This window comes from Tetrao urogallus (assembly GCF_951394365.1).
Source record: "Tetrao urogallus genome assembly, chromosome: 6".
NCBI classification, from domain to species: Eukaryota; Metazoa; Chordata; class Aves; order Galliformes; family Phasianidae; genus Tetrao; species Tetrao urogallus.
Window position 1 is genome coordinate 6,682,048 of NC_136819.1, and position 16,737 is coordinate 6,698,784.

The 16,737-nt window shown below is 58.4% G+C and overlaps 3 protein-coding genes across 3 annotated transcripts; all 3 read right to left on the reverse strand.

Moving 5' to 3' along the window:
- Nucleotides 1-384: 384 nt before the first annotated feature.
- Nucleotides 385-2,910, reverse strand: MTCH2 (mitochondrial carrier 2; the record flags this gene model as incomplete). The annotated part of the gene is made up of 13 exons (XM_079537542.1): nucleotides 385-500; nucleotides 584-659; nucleotides 927-994; nucleotides 1,069-1,113; nucleotides 1,188-1,281; nucleotides 1,771-1,830; nucleotides 1,913-1,964; nucleotides 2,074-2,131; nucleotides 2,207-2,260; nucleotides 2,329-2,355; nucleotides 2,429-2,535; nucleotides 2,613-2,697; nucleotides 2,824-2,910. The coding sequence occupies 13 exons, from the start codon at nucleotides 2,908-2,910 to the stop codon at nucleotides 414-416; spliced, it is 900 nt and encodes a 299-aa protein (XP_079393668.1). The 3' UTR covers nucleotides 385-413.
- Nucleotides 2,911-3,202: 292 nt separating this feature from the next.
- Nucleotides 3,203-6,687, reverse strand: AGBL2 (AGBL carboxypeptidase 2; the record flags this gene model as incomplete). The annotated part of the gene is given in 12 exon segments (XM_079537038.1): nucleotides 3,203-3,863; nucleotides 3,937-4,034; nucleotides 4,104-4,201; nucleotides 4,319-4,445; nucleotides 4,528-4,690; nucleotides 4,757-5,524; nucleotides 5,601-5,766; nucleotides 5,815-5,929; nucleotides 6,016-6,234; nucleotides 6,351-6,461; nucleotides 6,463-6,570; nucleotides 6,658-6,687. Coding segments are annotated over 12 exon segments (2,664 nt in total).
- Nucleotides 6,688-7,052: 365 nt separating this feature from the next.
- Nucleotides 7,053-16,493, reverse strand: FNBP4 (formin binding protein 4; the record flags this gene model as incomplete). The annotated part of the gene is made up of 17 exons (XM_079537700.1): nucleotides 7,053-7,143; nucleotides 7,310-7,467; nucleotides 7,557-8,078; nucleotides 8,184-8,414; nucleotides 8,718-8,896; nucleotides 9,446-9,543; nucleotides 9,860-9,993; nucleotides 10,270-10,374; nucleotides 12,494-12,612; nucleotides 14,241-14,451; nucleotides 14,760-15,098; nucleotides 15,202-15,316; nucleotides 15,402-15,552; nucleotides 15,635-15,818; nucleotides 15,903-16,039; nucleotides 16,123-16,203; nucleotides 16,364-16,493. The coding sequence occupies 17 exons, from the start codon at nucleotides 16,491-16,493 to the stop codon at nucleotides 7,053-7,055; spliced, it is 2,985 nt and encodes a 994-aa protein (XP_079393826.1).
- Between the last annotated feature and the right edge of the window lie 244 nt (nucleotides 16,494-16,737).

Below are 16,737 nucleotides of genomic sequence, written 5' to 3' on the forward strand. Positions count from 1 at the left end.
AACCCCACGAGCAGGTGTAATATGCTGCTGCTGGATGTATAATTGGGACAAGAGGACTGCAGCAACCCTGCTGGGCACGCAGCCCTACCAACAACCCTAACGTGTGCCTGAACACATTAGGATTGTTGGTACACTCCTGAACACTCCTGCCCCACAACCTTGGCACAGTGTGTACAAGCCTCCTTGGAATGCTGGAGATCAGGGCAGGGTAGAGCAGGGCAGAGCAAGGCAGGGCAGGGTCGTCGTCCCCCAAGAAAGCCCACAGCCCCACAATAGACACTCTCACACAGATATTTTCATCGCTCAAAATTAAATGATTAAAAAAAAAAAAAAAAAAAAGTATAGAAATCACCACTCTCTCATAATTCCTTCTCAGTAGAGACTAGCATGGGTTTACGGCTCCGCTCCCACCTTCAGCGGAACCTCCTCTCATCCCACACATATCGCTTTCCTGCGGGCACCTTGCGGAAAAACAGGCTGTTCCCTCGGCTCATGTTGCCCTGCAACAGAATGAGTATCAGCCTGGGGGTCATTCAGGGCTGCCCTTAGCCCTATAGCAGCCCCATAGCATCGTGGCGCTTACTTCCTTGTGCAGCTGGCTCCAGCAGTCCAGCCAGGAGGAGTAGGTGGGTGCATAGGGGAGCAGGCCCCCAGCTAGCCTGGTAAGGAGAGCACTGTGTTATTTCCACCCAGGGGCGATGTAGGACCCATCATTCCCCGGCTCTGCACGGGGCTGAGCTCCATCTGTAACACTGCTGAGGTTCCAGCTCCCACCCCGCACCTCCCCACGGATGCGCCTGCTCAGCCCTGGGGGGTGGAAACCATTCTTGCCCTTTGGGAGCTTCCTTTGGGAACACCTCACATGGATCACAAGCACACATGGCGAGTGTGGGAGACGAGGGAGGTGGTGGTGGCAGTGCGCTCACCCGCAGTTATTGACAGCCATCAGGTTGGAGACCAGCACGAAGGGGTACGTCAGCATGCTGGCAAAGAACTGCAAGGCAGAGTAGGGCTGCTCAGTGGGAAACACCACGAGCATGCCAACACGTACCTGCGGGTTGTACTCACCCCGGTGACTGCCTGCGAATAGCTCTTCATCTCTGTCATAGAGACCTGGGGGGAGGAAGGCACTGTGAGTCCCACCCGAAGCAGGGACCTGAGCATCCCCTGAGGCACAGAGCCCATACCCCGTTCTCCAGCGCATATGTGTTGATGAGGTAGGCCAGCATATTGCAGAGCCAGAGTGAGAGGATGTCTCCGAGGAGCCGGGGAACAAGGCCGCTGGAAGGGAAGAGGCAGAGAGTTCAGGAACAGGAAACAGCAGATCTTCACTCAATGGAAGAGCTCACAGCCTCAGGAATGTGGATACTCAGGAAATAATGAGTGGCTCAAGCACGGTTTTATGGTTCCCCAGGCACCAAACAACAGCCACACAACAGATTACACAAGGAAGGTGTGGGTGCCCCATCTCTACAGGTGCCCAAGGCCAGCCTGGATGGGTCCCTGGGCAGCATGATCTGCTGGGGGGCCTGCTTTGTGGCCCCTTTCAACCCAACCATTCAGTGGTTCTACGAATACGGGGCAGGCACTGTGATTACAATCCATTAGCTTGCCCAAGGAGTACATCTTTTTGGTCCCACGTACCAAAATGAAAGCAGAGCACTATGAAGAATGGTGAGCAAGAAAATGGGAAAACAAAGCAAGAAGTAATGCCCAAGGTCTGTGGGTTTAGTGGAAAGACCCCCACCGCCCCCAGCACACAGCACTCACGCGAAGAACCCCAGGATGCCTTCTTCTCGGTAAATCGTGGTGAAGGCGCTTAGTGTTCCGCTGTGCCAGGAAGAAAAGGAGAGGGCACTGGTCACACCAAGCAGGGTCACAGGGACATGGCACCCTGTGGCTGCCCCCGTACCTGTACTTGGTCTCCCTGCCAATGAACTGCACCATGCATCGCAGGGTGATCACTGTGGGCAGAGCTGAGATCAGCGTGGCACAGTGGGATGGCACTGAGGCTGCCACCATGATGCCCACGGAGCCACAGTGGTGGTTACAGTCAACTGCAGGGGTACGTACCATGGAAGGGGTGGGTGATGAGGGTGGCAGCAGAGCGAGCCACCATCTCTCGGGAAGTCTGGAGGAGAGAAGAGCTGTCAGAGGCAGGGAAAGAGGGCAGGGGGGAACCTTGCAGCACCCTCCTTCCTCTCACCTCCTTCAGCACCTGTTCCAGTGAGGACACAGGCTCCTTCTTGCTGGCTCCTAGCTGGAGAGAGACAAAAGCATGAGGAAAGCCCTTGAAACACAAACCTCATCCTAAAAGCCCTCACGTACCTCAGCCTTCTCAGCCTCCTGGTACCGCTGTGGAGAGAAGCACACGGTCAGGAGTGACCCACCAGCAGCTGCAAACGAAGGCACACAGGGGGCACAGTACCTGCAGCACTTTGCCATGCACCACGGTGCCAATGGCGCTGGAGCAGAGACGGGGGGCGAGGCCCTTGAAAAGCCCCGCTCTGCCATCCACTTTCACGATATGTTTGGCTGAAGGAAAGACGGGCAGCGTCAGAGCCCCACCGTGTGCCCACAGCACCCGGACGGGGCTGCGCTGTGGAACTCACCATAGGCAAAGAGGCCTGGAAGTTGGTAGACCTGGCGGCCGAAGATGTTTCTGCCCAGGGTGGGCGGCAGTGGTTCGTATCCCACCTGCGGCGTGAGAGCACGGACGGTCCCCACGGCCCCCTCGGGCCCACTCTCTGTGCCATTCCCCCAAGTTCCCCGTACCGCTGCGCTATGCCACAGCCGAGCACCGCCGCCCCGGCACCCCCTTACCTGCACCAGCACCTTCACGTACATGAGAGGCTGCGAGAGCACGGTCAGCCCCGAGCCCAGAAGCACCTGCGAAGCCTCGTCCGCCATGCTGCCGCCCCGGCGCCACGGCCCAAAGGACACCTCCACCGCTTCCGCTTCCGCCTTGCAGCGACTTCCGGCGCTCTCTCAGCCCACTTCCGGTCTGGTCGCCACGGCAACGAGGCCTGCACCACCCTTGTGGCTTGAGATGCGGCGTCGATGCCTCGGGCTCGAGCTGTCGCCATGGCGACGGGGCCTGAAGTGACACCATGGCAGCTGGCCCTCGAGAGCCCGTCTCCCCTCTCTCCTCCCGTGGGACACGGTGCGACACAAACACGGCACTGCCACAACAAAGCTGCCTTTAATGCCGAGTGCAGGCGGAGCAGCGCGCCGCTGTGAGGCCGGGCCACCTCCCGCAGCCAGCAGCAGCGGCCACGCTCGGGGACAGTGCCGCTGTGGTGCCCCGTGAGGAAGGTCTCACTCGGCCTGCCCGTGAAGAAGCAGTACCTGTGCTGGTGGCCGTGGTGGTGATGGTGGTGGTGGTGGTGGCAGCGATGGCACTCCGTGGTGCCCAGCGGTGCCCTGTGGTTGTCACATACCCCTCCATCCGTGTGGCTCTCACAGCGGTGTGGTGGTGGCATACTGCTGTGTGTGCAGCGGGGACAGCTCTGTGCAACTCCTCTGCTGCCCCACAGCCTCTTCGTGTGGGGACAGGGACAGATAGGGGCACGGGGGAGCACGACTGTGTCTGCTGGAGCACAGAAGCGGGGCTGCAGGCACTCCGAGTCCCACTGTGGCAGGCAGAACCACACTGAGCCACTCTCACTGGGTCACCACCATGACTCCTTTGGGTGCCATTGGGCCTGTACATGGCATTCCTCACTCTGTGGCTCCGTAACCGCTTTCTCCTCCTCAGCTGCAACCGGCCAAGTGCCACCCTGGCACCTTGTCCCTTCTGTCTGCAGGGGCTCTCCCTCCTCTCTAGGGACCCATCAGACACAGAGCTATCGGAGCCACTGGTGCTGTGTGAGGGAGAAGACAACTGCAGCCACTGCCACGGTCACTGTTCCCACAGATGGCACAACCGGGACACACCTGGACTCCAGCTGTGAGGCGGCGATGTCACTCCAGCTCTGACCGGAGCCCAGCCGCGGCCGCAGCAATGCATCCACCTCTGCCAGGCACTGCTGGAACTGTGCGATGGAGCCAGTGTCATTGTCACTGCCGTGTGGGGCTGCTGCTGGCTGCAGTCACCCACACACCTTGGCTGGATTGGGGTCACAGAAGTCTAGCAGTGTGTCGCAGAGGTGGTAGCCCAACGATTTGAGGTCCTCTACTGTGAAGTGTGAGTTCCTCCCACCTGCGGGGGAGATAGGACAACAAAACAAGTGGCTGCATCCCTCACCAGGCCCCAGGGCCTGTCCTTAGGGCTGGAATTGTGTTTCTGAGTGATTCCATCCCCAGCACTGTCCCTCACCCAGCGTGGAGCCGCCAAAGGTCGCCTCTAAGGTGTAGCTGTTGGCAATGCCCATTCGCCACATGACCACCCTGCCCGTCCCCTCCTTGCTCTTCTGCACCTTGAACTTGCAGCTGGAGAAGGAGAACTGCAGCCCCATGGAGGCACCATGACAGCAACCCACGTCACCACGATGCTGCCCAATGCACATCACCAGATGCCAAGCCCACCTTGTCAGGCGCGTTTTTGCTTAGCATCAGCGGGAAGATGCGCTCCTGCAACCGTGTCTCAGAGCCGTCCCGACCACCATCGCAGCCGTACATGAAGACGTTGTTCTTGCGGCTGTGCCCGTGGAAATCACAATACAGCACCACCTCCTGCTCCACCAAGAGCCTGCAGGTACCTATCAGGATACAGCAGCCAACACCCCACTGGCCGCCCGTGCACCGCTGACCTCACCTCTCCACCATGGCTCGCAGGTGCCAGATGGCCGGAAAGGAGCCCCGAGATCCAGTCCCGTAGGCTCGATTGGGGTCACGGCCAGCCAGAGAGCAGCGGGAGTTGCCCACCACCACCCCATCGGGGTTGAGCATGGGCACCACCTTGAAGACAAAGAGCTGGCGCAGGAGATGAGCGTCAGGAGCAGCGCTGAGGATGAAATCGAGGAAACCCTGCATGGCCCAGGAGCCACCGCTTTCCCCAGGGTGCACACGGGCGCTCAGCACCACCGCCCGCTTGGCTGCACCACCGGACGGCGCAGTGATGGTGAGCATGTAGACGATGTTACCGGCCAGGCTGCGGCACAGCGCCCGCACCACACAGTACTGTGAGCGTGCTGGATCACCCATCACTGTCTGCAGGTACCGCTGCAGGTCCGAGTAGGTGTAGGGGTACGAGTGGGCAAAGTAGCACATGTCACTGTCATGGGGAAAGCAGGTGCTCCAGGACAGGCAGAAGGCAGCTGGCTCCTCCCCGCTGTTCCCTCGGTAGTAGCGGATGTCGGTGCCCACGCGGCGCCAGCCAATGCCATGGCTCTGGGCATCCTTCTGTGAGTAGAACAGTGGGCACATGCCCTTGCCATAGAGGCTCTTGGGCTTCGCCAGGTTGGCAATGGTGAAACAGTAGACGGTGTCTTTCCGTGTGTTTTGCACACGGAAGTAGAACCACTGGGTGTGCTTGGCGGTGTACAGGTCTGGCCGCAGTGTCAGCACATACTCATAGGGGCCCCTGGTGGGCAGAAGGACCACACTTGGGCACTGGGCATGCCACTGTTCCCATTGCCCATCCCCATCACCACTCTTACACCTTGACTGCTTTCTGGAGGTTGCCACACTCGAAGCGCGACTCAAACAGCAGCGTGTTGTCCTGGGAGTCCTCCAGGGTGGCGGCTGGTGAGGAAAGGGGGCCTGGGGCCCCCCCAGCCCGAGCGCGGGTGAAGCAGGAGCCTGAGGGCACTGGGAACAGTTGGGCTCAGCACCCCGGTGATAGCACAGGGATGAGGAGGGGGTGAGCAGCACCCTTGGGCACTACCTGGACTGAGCTGGTAGACAACAGTGCCCTGCTGCTCAGCCCTTGGCAGCCAGTGGTGGTCCATGGGCTGGCAGAAGGGTTCTGGTTCAGGGGGGATCCATTCTGGGGAGGGATGGAGGCACACCCCATTATCATCACAGTGGTTGGGCATGGGGACAAGGATAGGAAAAGGCAGAGTGCTACCTCACCAATGTGCTTGATGGTCTCCTTGATGACCTCGCACTCAATGGGCCACCGGGGAGCAGGAAGGGGTCCTCGTGCCGAGGGAAGGGCAAAGAGAGCCCGTGGCTCCCTGAGTGACCCATAGCCCTGCAATGGGACCAACTGCGGGGCCCTGGGGGCTGCAGAATGGGCTGGGGGGCTCCCAGCCCCATGGTGCAGTTCCAGCAGAGAACAGACAGCACGGGCTGGAAAGGTTGGAGACAACGCTCCTGGTGTCAACCCCAAAGCACCCGTTACCCCACCAGGAGTGCTGCAGCCTGGTGCTGGGGGTTTTACTCACAGTTTGGGTCCTTCCCTACACACTGCTGGGTGCCAGAGTCAGCACAGTGGCATTCGGTGTGTCCCCATGGAGACACAGAGCTCTGCTGGCTGGCTGTCTTCTGGCCTTTGGGAGAGCACTGCTGGAGCCCAACCAGGGGGTCCCACAGCCCGGGGTACAAGGTGACACGCAGCTCACCTTTGAAGTAGCCGTAGTAGCACAGGTGGTCGTGCATGAAGCTGTCGTAGGGCTCGGGGACAGCCTGGGCAGAACGGTGCCATCAGGGCCTGCTCACTCCCAGGGCTGGCAGCCACCAGTCCTCCTCCCAATCCCCCTGGCAGCCCCCAACCTGGGCAGTGAGGTGCCTCAGGAGCCACATGGCTTCGAGAGGCACTCAACCCTCTCGTGTCCCCTTCTCCTGTTCCCAGACGCGGTTGCTCAGTGACCGTTGGCAGTGGGGAAGGATGGGGCGGTCCCAGGCTGGAGCTGGGAAAGGAGCCAGAAGGACCGTGTTGTTCACTGTGTCCTGGTGAACACTGAGGGGAGCAGTGCCATGGCAGGGCCCTCGGTTCCACACTGCAGGTGACACTCCAGCCCCAGCCCACACATGTCACCCCAACCCAATGTCCCTCTTGCCATTCAAGCAGACGGCACATCCCAAACTGCTACAATTTATTGGACAACAGTTGAGTCATAAAGGGCTCCAAACTGTACAACTGTAAAAAACAGCGCCGCGTGTACGCTTCACGTGCTAGATGCAGTTTTCCTCCGCTTCAGCCGTGCTCTCCAGTCCTCTGGCAGTGCTTCAAAGTTGGCATTCCTCTCCGCCATGCCACTGCAAGGACAAAGCATGGTGTCAGCACTCAGGTGATGCAAAGGGACACTCTCCCCACCACTCTCTCCCCCAGCCAGAGATTCCAGATCACACTCCCTGCCTCTAAAGGGGATGAGGAGACGGCTCTTGACAGCAGTGCTCCGTGACAAAGCTCCTGTGTCCATACCTGAGCAGCTGTTGCTGCTTCCACTCCTCAATGCGCCTCTGCGCCGTTGTCTCCCGGTCCTCCTCACTGGAGCTGGAGTTCTCCTCTTCATCGAGCTCCCGCTGGATGCTCTGCCACTTCTTCACCAGTGATGGCATCTTTGTTTTGCCCTTCTTGCTCTGCAAAGGAATTAAATGGGCTGCAGTTAGGCACATCATCAGGACAGCAGGCTCACGGGCAATGTAACAGCCCAGGAGCGTCCTCCTACCTTCTCCTTCCTCCCCTTCCTTGGCTTTTCAGGTTTATCTGGCGGCGGCGGCGCTTTGGGTGTGGGAGGTGGAGGTGTCTGGGGTGGAGGTGGGGGAGGCGGATGCTCAGCAGTGCTGGTGGCAGGCAGGGAGCCGCGTGCTGGGGCCGGTGGCACAGCAGCAAGGCCAGCAGGCACGGCGCACTCAGAGTAGCTCATGACGGATGGTGCAGCGGGTGCTGTCACACCCAAGTAACCGGGCTGGATGGCCATGCTGGACGGCTGGGGGACAGCATGTCCCGGCGGCAGGCGGAGGTTGGCACGGCTCTGCATGTCGCCCTGCAGGCGCTGGCGTGGCCTCAGGGAGGTGAGGGGCACAGGCGAAGGCTGGTACTTCCCAGTGGCCATCAAGGGCTGGCTGTAGATGACAGGGCAGCTGCCGATGGTGGCCGTTCGCTGCATCAGCTCCGCGTTCATCTCTGTGGCTTTCCGCTTCTGGGGCTTGGCGGAGAGTAGCAGGGCAGGGCTGGGTTCGGCAGTGCCCTGCAATGGAAAGCACTGGGCTGGGAACTCAGACGGCACCTATAGGGCCCGATGGGGTCACGGCTTGCTAGCTGGAGACACCGAGCGAGGCCCAGCTTTGCTCACCTGGCTCCTGCTGACAGCTGGGCGCAGGAGAGGCTTGAGCAGAGCATCTTCCTCCGTCCCCGGGGCAGGCGGCTCCTCGCCCCCCTCGTCTTCCATCTCCACTTCCTGGATCTCGCCATCTTCTCCAAGAGGTGGTGGCGGCGGTGGTGGTGGTGGCGGCGAGTCAGGTGGAGGCGGAGGCGGCGGAGGCATTTCCAAAGGCAAGGGAGGTTGGAGGACCGGGACAGAGGACTGAAGCAGAGTCCAAAATGGAGTGAGCGGCATGAGAGACGTAGCAGGGACTTGGCCTGAGAAGGGTTCTTTACAAAGGGAGCCTGAAGAATACATAGTGACACAGGCTTGAAAACCCAGGCTACTGACCACGCTGCCGCTCCGCTGCCAGCACGGGTGCGTGCTGCCTCCTTCCAAGGCCCTGCCGCCGAACAGGGAGGCTCACCTAAAGCTACCGCCACCGCTGCACGGACGGGGACCCGCTCCTAGGGCTGGGAGTGCCACACCAAACTCCCCCCTCCTCTTCCTATCCCCACGCCATACCTGTTGAACTCTCAGTGGCATCGGCGGGATGCTCTCCTTTCTCTTTGGGAGGTGGTTTGGGAGGATCGTCAGCTTTTCTGTCGACGCTCTGCTGTCCTTCATCTTCATCCTCTCCGTCGGGGAACTCCCACTGTGACTCTCCTGAGTGCTCGTTAACATAGAAATAGCGCCTATGCTCCCTAAATCACAAGAAAGAAAACGAAGCTTTACATTCCCTTCCCACACAGCGACACTCCAAGGCAGGCCCGCCCACGACAGCAGTGTGCTCTCGCAGGGAAGACCCTCTGCAGCTGGGCTGCTGCTCCCAAACGCGACAAACAACTTTGAGGATAGAGGCAGGAGAGGCCCAAGCCAGCTTGTTCCAAGCTAGCGGCCCCGCTGGCTCCGTGAGCACTGCCCCAAGCCCCCTGCTCCGAGGGAGGGGAGGGCTGAGAGCGGGCCAGCGTGCAGCAGAGCCACGTCGCACTAGCACCGGGACTTTGAGCCGCCACCTCGGCTTAAAGTTGCCCCTCCAAGAAGGGGCACCAGGGAACAGCCCAGTGAGAAGCGGCTGCCCCCAACCCCGCGGTGCGTGGAGGTCGCTTTTATGATACTCTTGGTGTCAAACATACAGTGAATGCTAGAGAAAGGGAGCAGATCTGGGAGCTGAAAAACAAAAGAGCAAAGATTTCAAATAAAGGAAAATTAATCGAGAAAGCCAAATAGACAAAGAAATGTTTGGGTCTGACCTGCTGGCAGGAGACAGAAATCTTGTTCTTCATTCCGGCGATGAGTTGAAGTTTGTCCTTTGTCAGAGCTGTTGGTCAGAAGAGGTGATCCAGAGATCCTGCAAAGTTCACAGAGCTCTCGCATGCGCGACCCCCCAGGCCCGCCCAACGCAGCAGCGCTTTACACTCGTGAGAGTGCCACCAGCTCTGTCCAAACAGTGGATCGGCTCCGTCTCAAAGCACTGAGCACTCGCTCTGCATTTCTCCCATTTGGCGGCCGGCTCAAACTCTGAAAGTGCCGCAAGTTGCTCTGCCTGCCCAGCACCGCTAATGGAGTCTCCAAGAGGGACGGCGCCGCGTCGTCAGGTGGTGATGGTCACAAATCATGTCTGAGATGTCAGAGATGAAAGGTGAGAAAGGTAGAAGAGGGCGTACCTGTCCCAGTGGCAGGACCAGCCTTTAGGGGTGGCGTTTATTTCGTATTGTTTTAGCTGTTCGGCTGCATCTTGGAGTTTGCGTTTGAGGTAGTTTCCATTGAGAGCACCTTCTCGCCAGTCTGCAATGCGGGTCTAGAGGGGCAAGAACCGGGGGGAAGCCGTTGAGGGGGGGGGGGGGGCTGCCAGCAGCCCCAGGGACGGGACTCGAGGTCTGGGAGAGGCTCCCTTATGGCATGGGGCTCGGGGGGGCTGGGAGGAGGAGCCCGCCTCTGCGCAAAGCCATGCTCGCACCCCACCGAGGATGGGCCCTGCGGCGCCGGAGCCATGAGCTTCGCGCAGCGCTCAGCGGCGCACAGCGGGATCCGCTTGGAGACGGAAGGCCGGAGCGAGGGGCGAAGGCTCGGTTACCTCTGTCTGCAACAGCAACATGTGGAAGTTGGAGATAGATTGTCTGTTGATGCCCAGGAACTCCAATTTACTAGTCAGAGTGTTTGCGAGCTCTCCGATCTGAAACTGCCAGGGAGAAAGGGGGAAGAGTCAGCAGCCGTGCTCGGGCGCCGTCGCCGGGCTGCTGTGCCTACTGCGGACGTCCCTGGGGTCCCGCTGCAGTCCCGCGGTGAGGAAGCATGCTCTGCTCCTGTGCTGGTCGCTCCCTCCGCCCAGCCCGCCCCTCCTGCAGCCTCTGCTGCTTCCTGGGGACCGCTCCCTACTCCTAGCAGCTCCTGGCTCCAAATCAGCCGAAGGCCACGGCGTCACAGCAGAGCAAACAGATCGCTAAATAATCAAAGACTTTAAGTACTTCCCAAAGGAAATGGGCCAGGACATGTTTTTCAGCCTTTGTAAATTGCTGCTTTCCAGAGGGTGCTGAAAGGCACCAGCTCTAGATTTACTCCTGAGCTGAGGCAGCGTCTGCATTATAATCTAGCCCACAGCGAGCACAGCTCAACCCCAGCACCCCACAGGGAGCTCTATGAAGGGCCGTGCCCCGGGGGAGCAATCTGAAAGCATGGGGTGAGCTGGGAAGCAAAGAGTGCAGCAGAGATCCCTCCGAGGGACATCACAGTTGCTTCGAGGAGGACTCTGAAACCATTTCATTTTCCATCATTCTTCAGAAGAGACCTGGGAAAGTTCCCAAAGCCAACAACAGGACCGGGCTGATGAGCCGTGTTAAAGGAGCCCAAGGCAGGGAAACAAATTCCCGCACCGCAGTCCCTATGGAGAAGGCAGGAAGATCCCAAATCAGGGGACGGCTCCGCAGCGCAGGATCTCCTACAAACCAGGCTGAAGAGAATCACCCCGAACCGACGAAGCGAACGGAACGAGTTACCCAAGGAGCTGGCATTCCTCCAACAGCGCTAAAGGGATCCTGCACGTGAAATCACCAACGCTACGGCACACAGTCCATCACACAGAGCACCTCCAGCACCAGAAGAAAAGGTGACAGCAAATGTGACACTTTAACAGGCTTCCAGCAGCCGGCTGGGACGCAGCAGCCAATGAAAACGATCCTTGCCACAGGCTTTGTTTTTTTTTGTTTTTTTTTTTTTTTTTTATCATAAATTAGGAAACAACAAAAGCCTCATGTATATGCTATGCTGGAGGAGGTTTTGTACAGAGAACATCACGTCACACCTCGAAACTCTGCTACAAGTTTTTCTGACACAGATTAAATGTGGCACGAGGACATTAAAGCCCTTTCGACTGCAAAAATGATTAAATTATGGGAAATAAGGGCAGAGTTAAGTGTGAGTTTTCTCAGAACATTTCCAGAGGAGTTCTACTGTGAGCCAATGACTCCCTGTTCACAAACAATCTGTCAAAGGGAGGGTGACCTGCTAACGAAGCAGATGCCAGTAATGAGCAACTGAGGAACAAAGGGGACAGGTTGCAAAGGACAAATATGAAGATGTCCCCTGCCCTCCTGCATAACCATCAGCGGAATCTGAAGCTCTGTGTGTAAATGTTAACGGCTCAAGAATCAAAGAATTACTAAAGTTGGATAGGACCTCTAAAGATCAGAGTCCAACATCAACCCATCCCCACCAAGCCCATTAACCACGTCCCTCAGTGCCACAAGTCCACGTTTCTTAAACACGTCCAGGAAGGGGCTCTGGAAATTGTTTGTCTGCTTAGAAAAATGGGCTGAGCCTCAGAAAGGAAAATATCAGAGCAACGGTGCAGCAATTCCCAGTTAGCCCCAGCAGCCCATCACTGCTTTGTAAAATAAAGCTAAGCATGGGGCAGGAGGACCAGCAATAGCAGCCTCCAGACACAGAGTGCTTATGGACGAGGAGTCTTCAGCCTGGAAACTGAAGGGACACATGAGAGAGAACACTTCAAGACGATTACAGCGAGAATTTAAGACAAAAGTCTTTGCTCTCTCTCTTGTGGCAAGACCTGGGGGTCATTCTTTGTGCCTCCATCCCCCTTTTCTCTTTTGAAATGGCTTTTTCAAGCCTTTGCTGCTGGCTTCTGCTGGTAACAGGGCATGAGGCTACAGAGATGCTGGCCTGATCCTGCATAGCTGTTTGCCACGGGGTGAGCTGGCCCCAATGCCCTCTTCAGGACCCCAGGACCTGCTGCCATTCCCACCACACGATGGAAGACGTCACACACCTGCACGGATCCATACCTTTAGATCCTGCTCCTCCTCTTCTATTTTTGGTGCCGCTTGTGCTTTGACTTTCTCCTGGGGCTCCTCAGACTCTGCCTCTTTGTCTGAAGGCCCATCAGCTGCTTCCATGCTCACAGCTGCAGAGGAAAAACAAGAGGTGAGCCTGTTTGTCACAGTGCTGCCCGTGCTCCTCATACCACAATGGGGAGCCAAAGCCAGGGGCCTCTTTCCTATGAAAAAAGGCTGAAATTAAAAGCAGAGAGGGTTGCAGCCCCTGTATGTCAGGTGGTCAGTACCTTTCTAGAAAAAACACACAGGACTCAGTGCCACAACACTGTGCAGCTGTGGAATGAGGAAGAGGAACAAAGAAGAAATGCTGAGTGCCAGCAGCCAAGTGACATCGTTGAACTCCTGCAGCTTAATTACTTGCTAGAAAGAATAGTATCAGACAGTAAAAGACCGAGACAACTGTCAAAGAAGAGCTCCCAAAAGCTGTCAAGATGGTAAGGCTTTGTTTGGGCTACATCGCAGGACAGCAGCAACTCAGTACCTGCCCACGTGCCAGGGAGGAAGTTTTGCAAGGAACTCCAACCAGAACCAGTGTTAAAAAAAATAAAATCACACTCCTGATGCATCCTGGTGTTCAGCTTCTTTTGCTACCCCACAGCAGCAGGGTGCAGGTTAAACTAACAGCTTCCTGTTCCCCAGATGCCAAGTGGGAAAACTGCAGCACTGCAGGACAGTTGACTCTGGGCACCATCTCCTCTGAGCCTGTGAGGCACGAGGAAAGACCCTGCAGCAAAATCCTCCCTCCAAGGGCAAACACCACCACTGACCATCACACCTCAGGGTCGCAGCAGCCCCTAGGAGGGCTCATGCTGATTCCTGCTTCAGCAGAACACAGCCTACTACAGGCTCGGGGTGCTTCTACACCTGTTCCTGTGCTGTTCCCCCAGACGTAGCAACAGAACTGGTGCATGTTAGGGAGAGCTGCTCTGGAGGGGCCGGGAGTGCTGGGGAGCCTCCAGCAGAGTGCAAGCTGTGGCGGAGCATTAACAGCCACAAGCACATCACCTCCATCAGGCTACAAGTTCATACAACGCTCTGCAACACCTGCCTAATACAGATCTCAGAAAGACCACGGCTCGGCGTCTCCTTGCTGCATAGAGAGCTAATGGCAGCGTGAGCAACCCCACTACTGCTCAGGCATTAAACTCAATGCACCTTGCACAGAACACTTCTTGCAGGAAGGAGGTACTTCTCACAGCAAGGCTCAGTCAGTCTCATCTTTTCTACACAGCACAGCCAGATGGCTCTTGGGGGCATCTGAGCTGCATGAGATGTGGCTACTGTTACCCAGGGACAAAGAAACAGAACTTAAGAAGTGAGGTAACAGCTCCTGATATAGCACTGTTAGGATTTATAACATCCTAACAGAAGCCGCAGGGCATGAAGCCAAAATTACGCTTTTACATTCTCTTTTCTACTAACACATTAAGTGTTAGCACTCTCCTAATTACTTCACTGGTAGGCTAAAGGACAGGATTCGGCAGAGCAGCAGCTTTTCCCCCGAACTCCCACTGGCAGCTGGGCTGTGCATGACACCGCTGCCAGTCACCCCTGTGCCCTGCCACCTACCTCACCTCCTGGCTCCACCGTGCGCCTCAGGCAAGCCCCATCTTCGGGGAGGAGAAGCCCCGGCAGGAGAGGGCTGCAGCATTTCCGAACACCCGCTCCTCCCTCCGAAGGGAGCCTTTCAAATTACCTGCTTCTCCCGCCTCTGGGCTCTCCCGGCCCGTTTTGCTGGAGCCTCGACTAGCAGAATCAGGGCTGGCAGCTCCCGCAAACAGTTTCCACTTCCCCCGCTTTGAGGCCAGCCTGCGGGTTGCATCCTGTGAGGCAGACTGGCTCCCGTCAGAGAGCGGGCTGGAGCCTGAAACGCTGCCATCTCCTTCCTCCAAAGCACGCAGCTCTGCCTGTGGAGACACGAGATGGTGAGCAGCACTTCAGGGATCCCAACTGCCCCAAATACGTGTCGCGCATATAAGAAGAATTGCTCTAATTAGGATGTGGTGTAAAGGCAAGCGAACAGGAAGCAACAGCTCTAGAACTGCCAGCAGAGCATCTGCGTGAAGCTATACTATCAGCTCCCAGCTCTGTCAGCAGCACAGGACACAAAGAGCACCCCTCACAAAAGATTCAGGCTGGGATGGGAGCAGCTACTACTGATGCCTGGTTTATTTATTACTAGCCATTCTTTGAATTTTTTCCTGTACCAAATTACCTTCTTTCTCTCCAGCACTATCTCCAGCTCAAGCGTGTCTTGCTCTTCCTCCTCCTCTCCGCTCTCCCCTGACTGCACCACACTGCACAGCTCCTCCTGCAGCGTGTCCTCCAGGGGATCCTTGCCCGTCTTGGGCTCTTCAGACGCAGCAGGCATCTCCTCTGCTTTCACCTCCTCTTCTGGGGGCGGCTCAACTTCTTCTTTGCAAATCACCTTTCTCCTCCAGCGCTCCTCTTCCTCCTTCACCACATCCGGCACAAGTGGTGCCAGGAGGGCCGCTGCCACCCCTTTCTTCTCCTCTTCGCTGCTGGAGAGCGCCTGCACTCCTTCATTTACTTCCTGTGAGGTTTGAGTGCTGTATCAGCGGCTCCATATGCCCCCAGACTCAAGTGGTGGCTCAGGAACATAGCAGAATGCCTGCTACTTGGCTGCTCAAACTCACCTTCTTCACCTCCCGCTTAGCCCCGGGTCTGGCAGCACTTACTGGACCTGTTTTCTCCTGTGCCAAGGGCTCAGCAGCTGCTGTGAAGCTCCCATTGGTGCCCGCTGCCGTACTGCTGAAGAGAAAAACAAGTGAACGGTCAGCACAGGGATGCAGCCCCTTCTCTCCCTCTTTCCCTCCTAGCCTGGATGCGCTCTCACCTGGCCTGGTAGTGTTGCAGGCCCTGCACCTGGGCTGCCAAATATTGCGGCAGCTCCCAGGTCACCTCATTGCTCTGCGTGTTCCAGTAGTAGTAGCAGCCGGTGTTTTCATCCCACACCTCCTGCCAGTCACCCATCTCCAGTTCTCCCACTGTCAGGGAACGAGAACAAGCAGGTCACTCATAGGACCGGCACCCCTACACTGCGTCCAAGTCACCCCACGCGGTGCTCACCTCCTGCTAGCGAGCACTGCGTGTCGTACTGCCACTCAGGGGCCACGGCTGCATCCGTGCCATTGGGGGCGGTGATGCCCGTGGCCGTGCCAGACTCCTTGGGCTCTGGGCGGGGAGGGGTGGGAGGCGGGGCAGCAGGGGTGGGCTCGGCTGGCTGCGCGGGGGCTGTGATGGCGTCGATCTCCTTGAAAAATCAGCACAGTCAGGGAGCGTAAGGGAGAGCTGAACGGCGCGGGGCTAAAAGGAAGGCGGGAAGCTCCGCGCTTACCGCCAGGAAGTTAGCCAGCGTGCTGTCGATGTCGGCTGAATTGTTTCCATTGGCACCGGCGGGGCGTGCCGGCTTTTCGGCGCCTTCCCCCTCCTCGTCGTCGCTGTCGGCGTAGGCGCCCAGCAGGCACAGCCCACCTGGCAGCGGGGGTACCCTCAGTCGGGCGGGGAGGCCCATCCGAGCCCTCCCGGCGCCGTCGGAGGAGAGGAACGGTCCCTACCTGTGGGTTTGACGGCGGCGGACGCGGGAGGCGGCGGGTTGGGAGCGCTCCGGGGCGGCTCCGGCACCGCCTCGGCTTCGTCTGCGGAAGAAAAGAGGGAACGAGTCCGCCGAGGGCCCCAAAATCGACGAGGGAAGGGCGGGGGATGAAAGGCGGGGGGAGCCGCCCCGGCCAACGGCCGCAGCCCCGCTCGGAGGCCACGCCAGGCCTCGCCCCGCCAACAAAGCGGCCCCTCCTTTACCCGGCTCCGACCCCGACTCCGTCCCTTCCGCCGCTTGCCCCGAGGGCCCCGCGTCCTCCCGGCGCGGCCCCGGCGGGGAGAGCTGCAGGATGGGCCGGCGGCCCGGCGCGCTGCGGGACTTCTTCCCCATGGTGGCGGCGGCGCGGAGGGAAACGGCCGCGCGGAGGGGAGCGGCGTGACGTGCGTCACGGCGTGACGTCACGACGTCGCCTGGCGTCACGACGTCGCGCTGCGTCACGACGTCGCTGGGGGCGGCGCTCCCGCCCCGCGCCTGCGGCCGCCGAGGTAGAACCTGTCCTCGCACCGCTCTTAACAACAACTGGCTTTTATTAAAGTTCAGCCAAAACGACAACAATAAATAAAAGAAACACGGA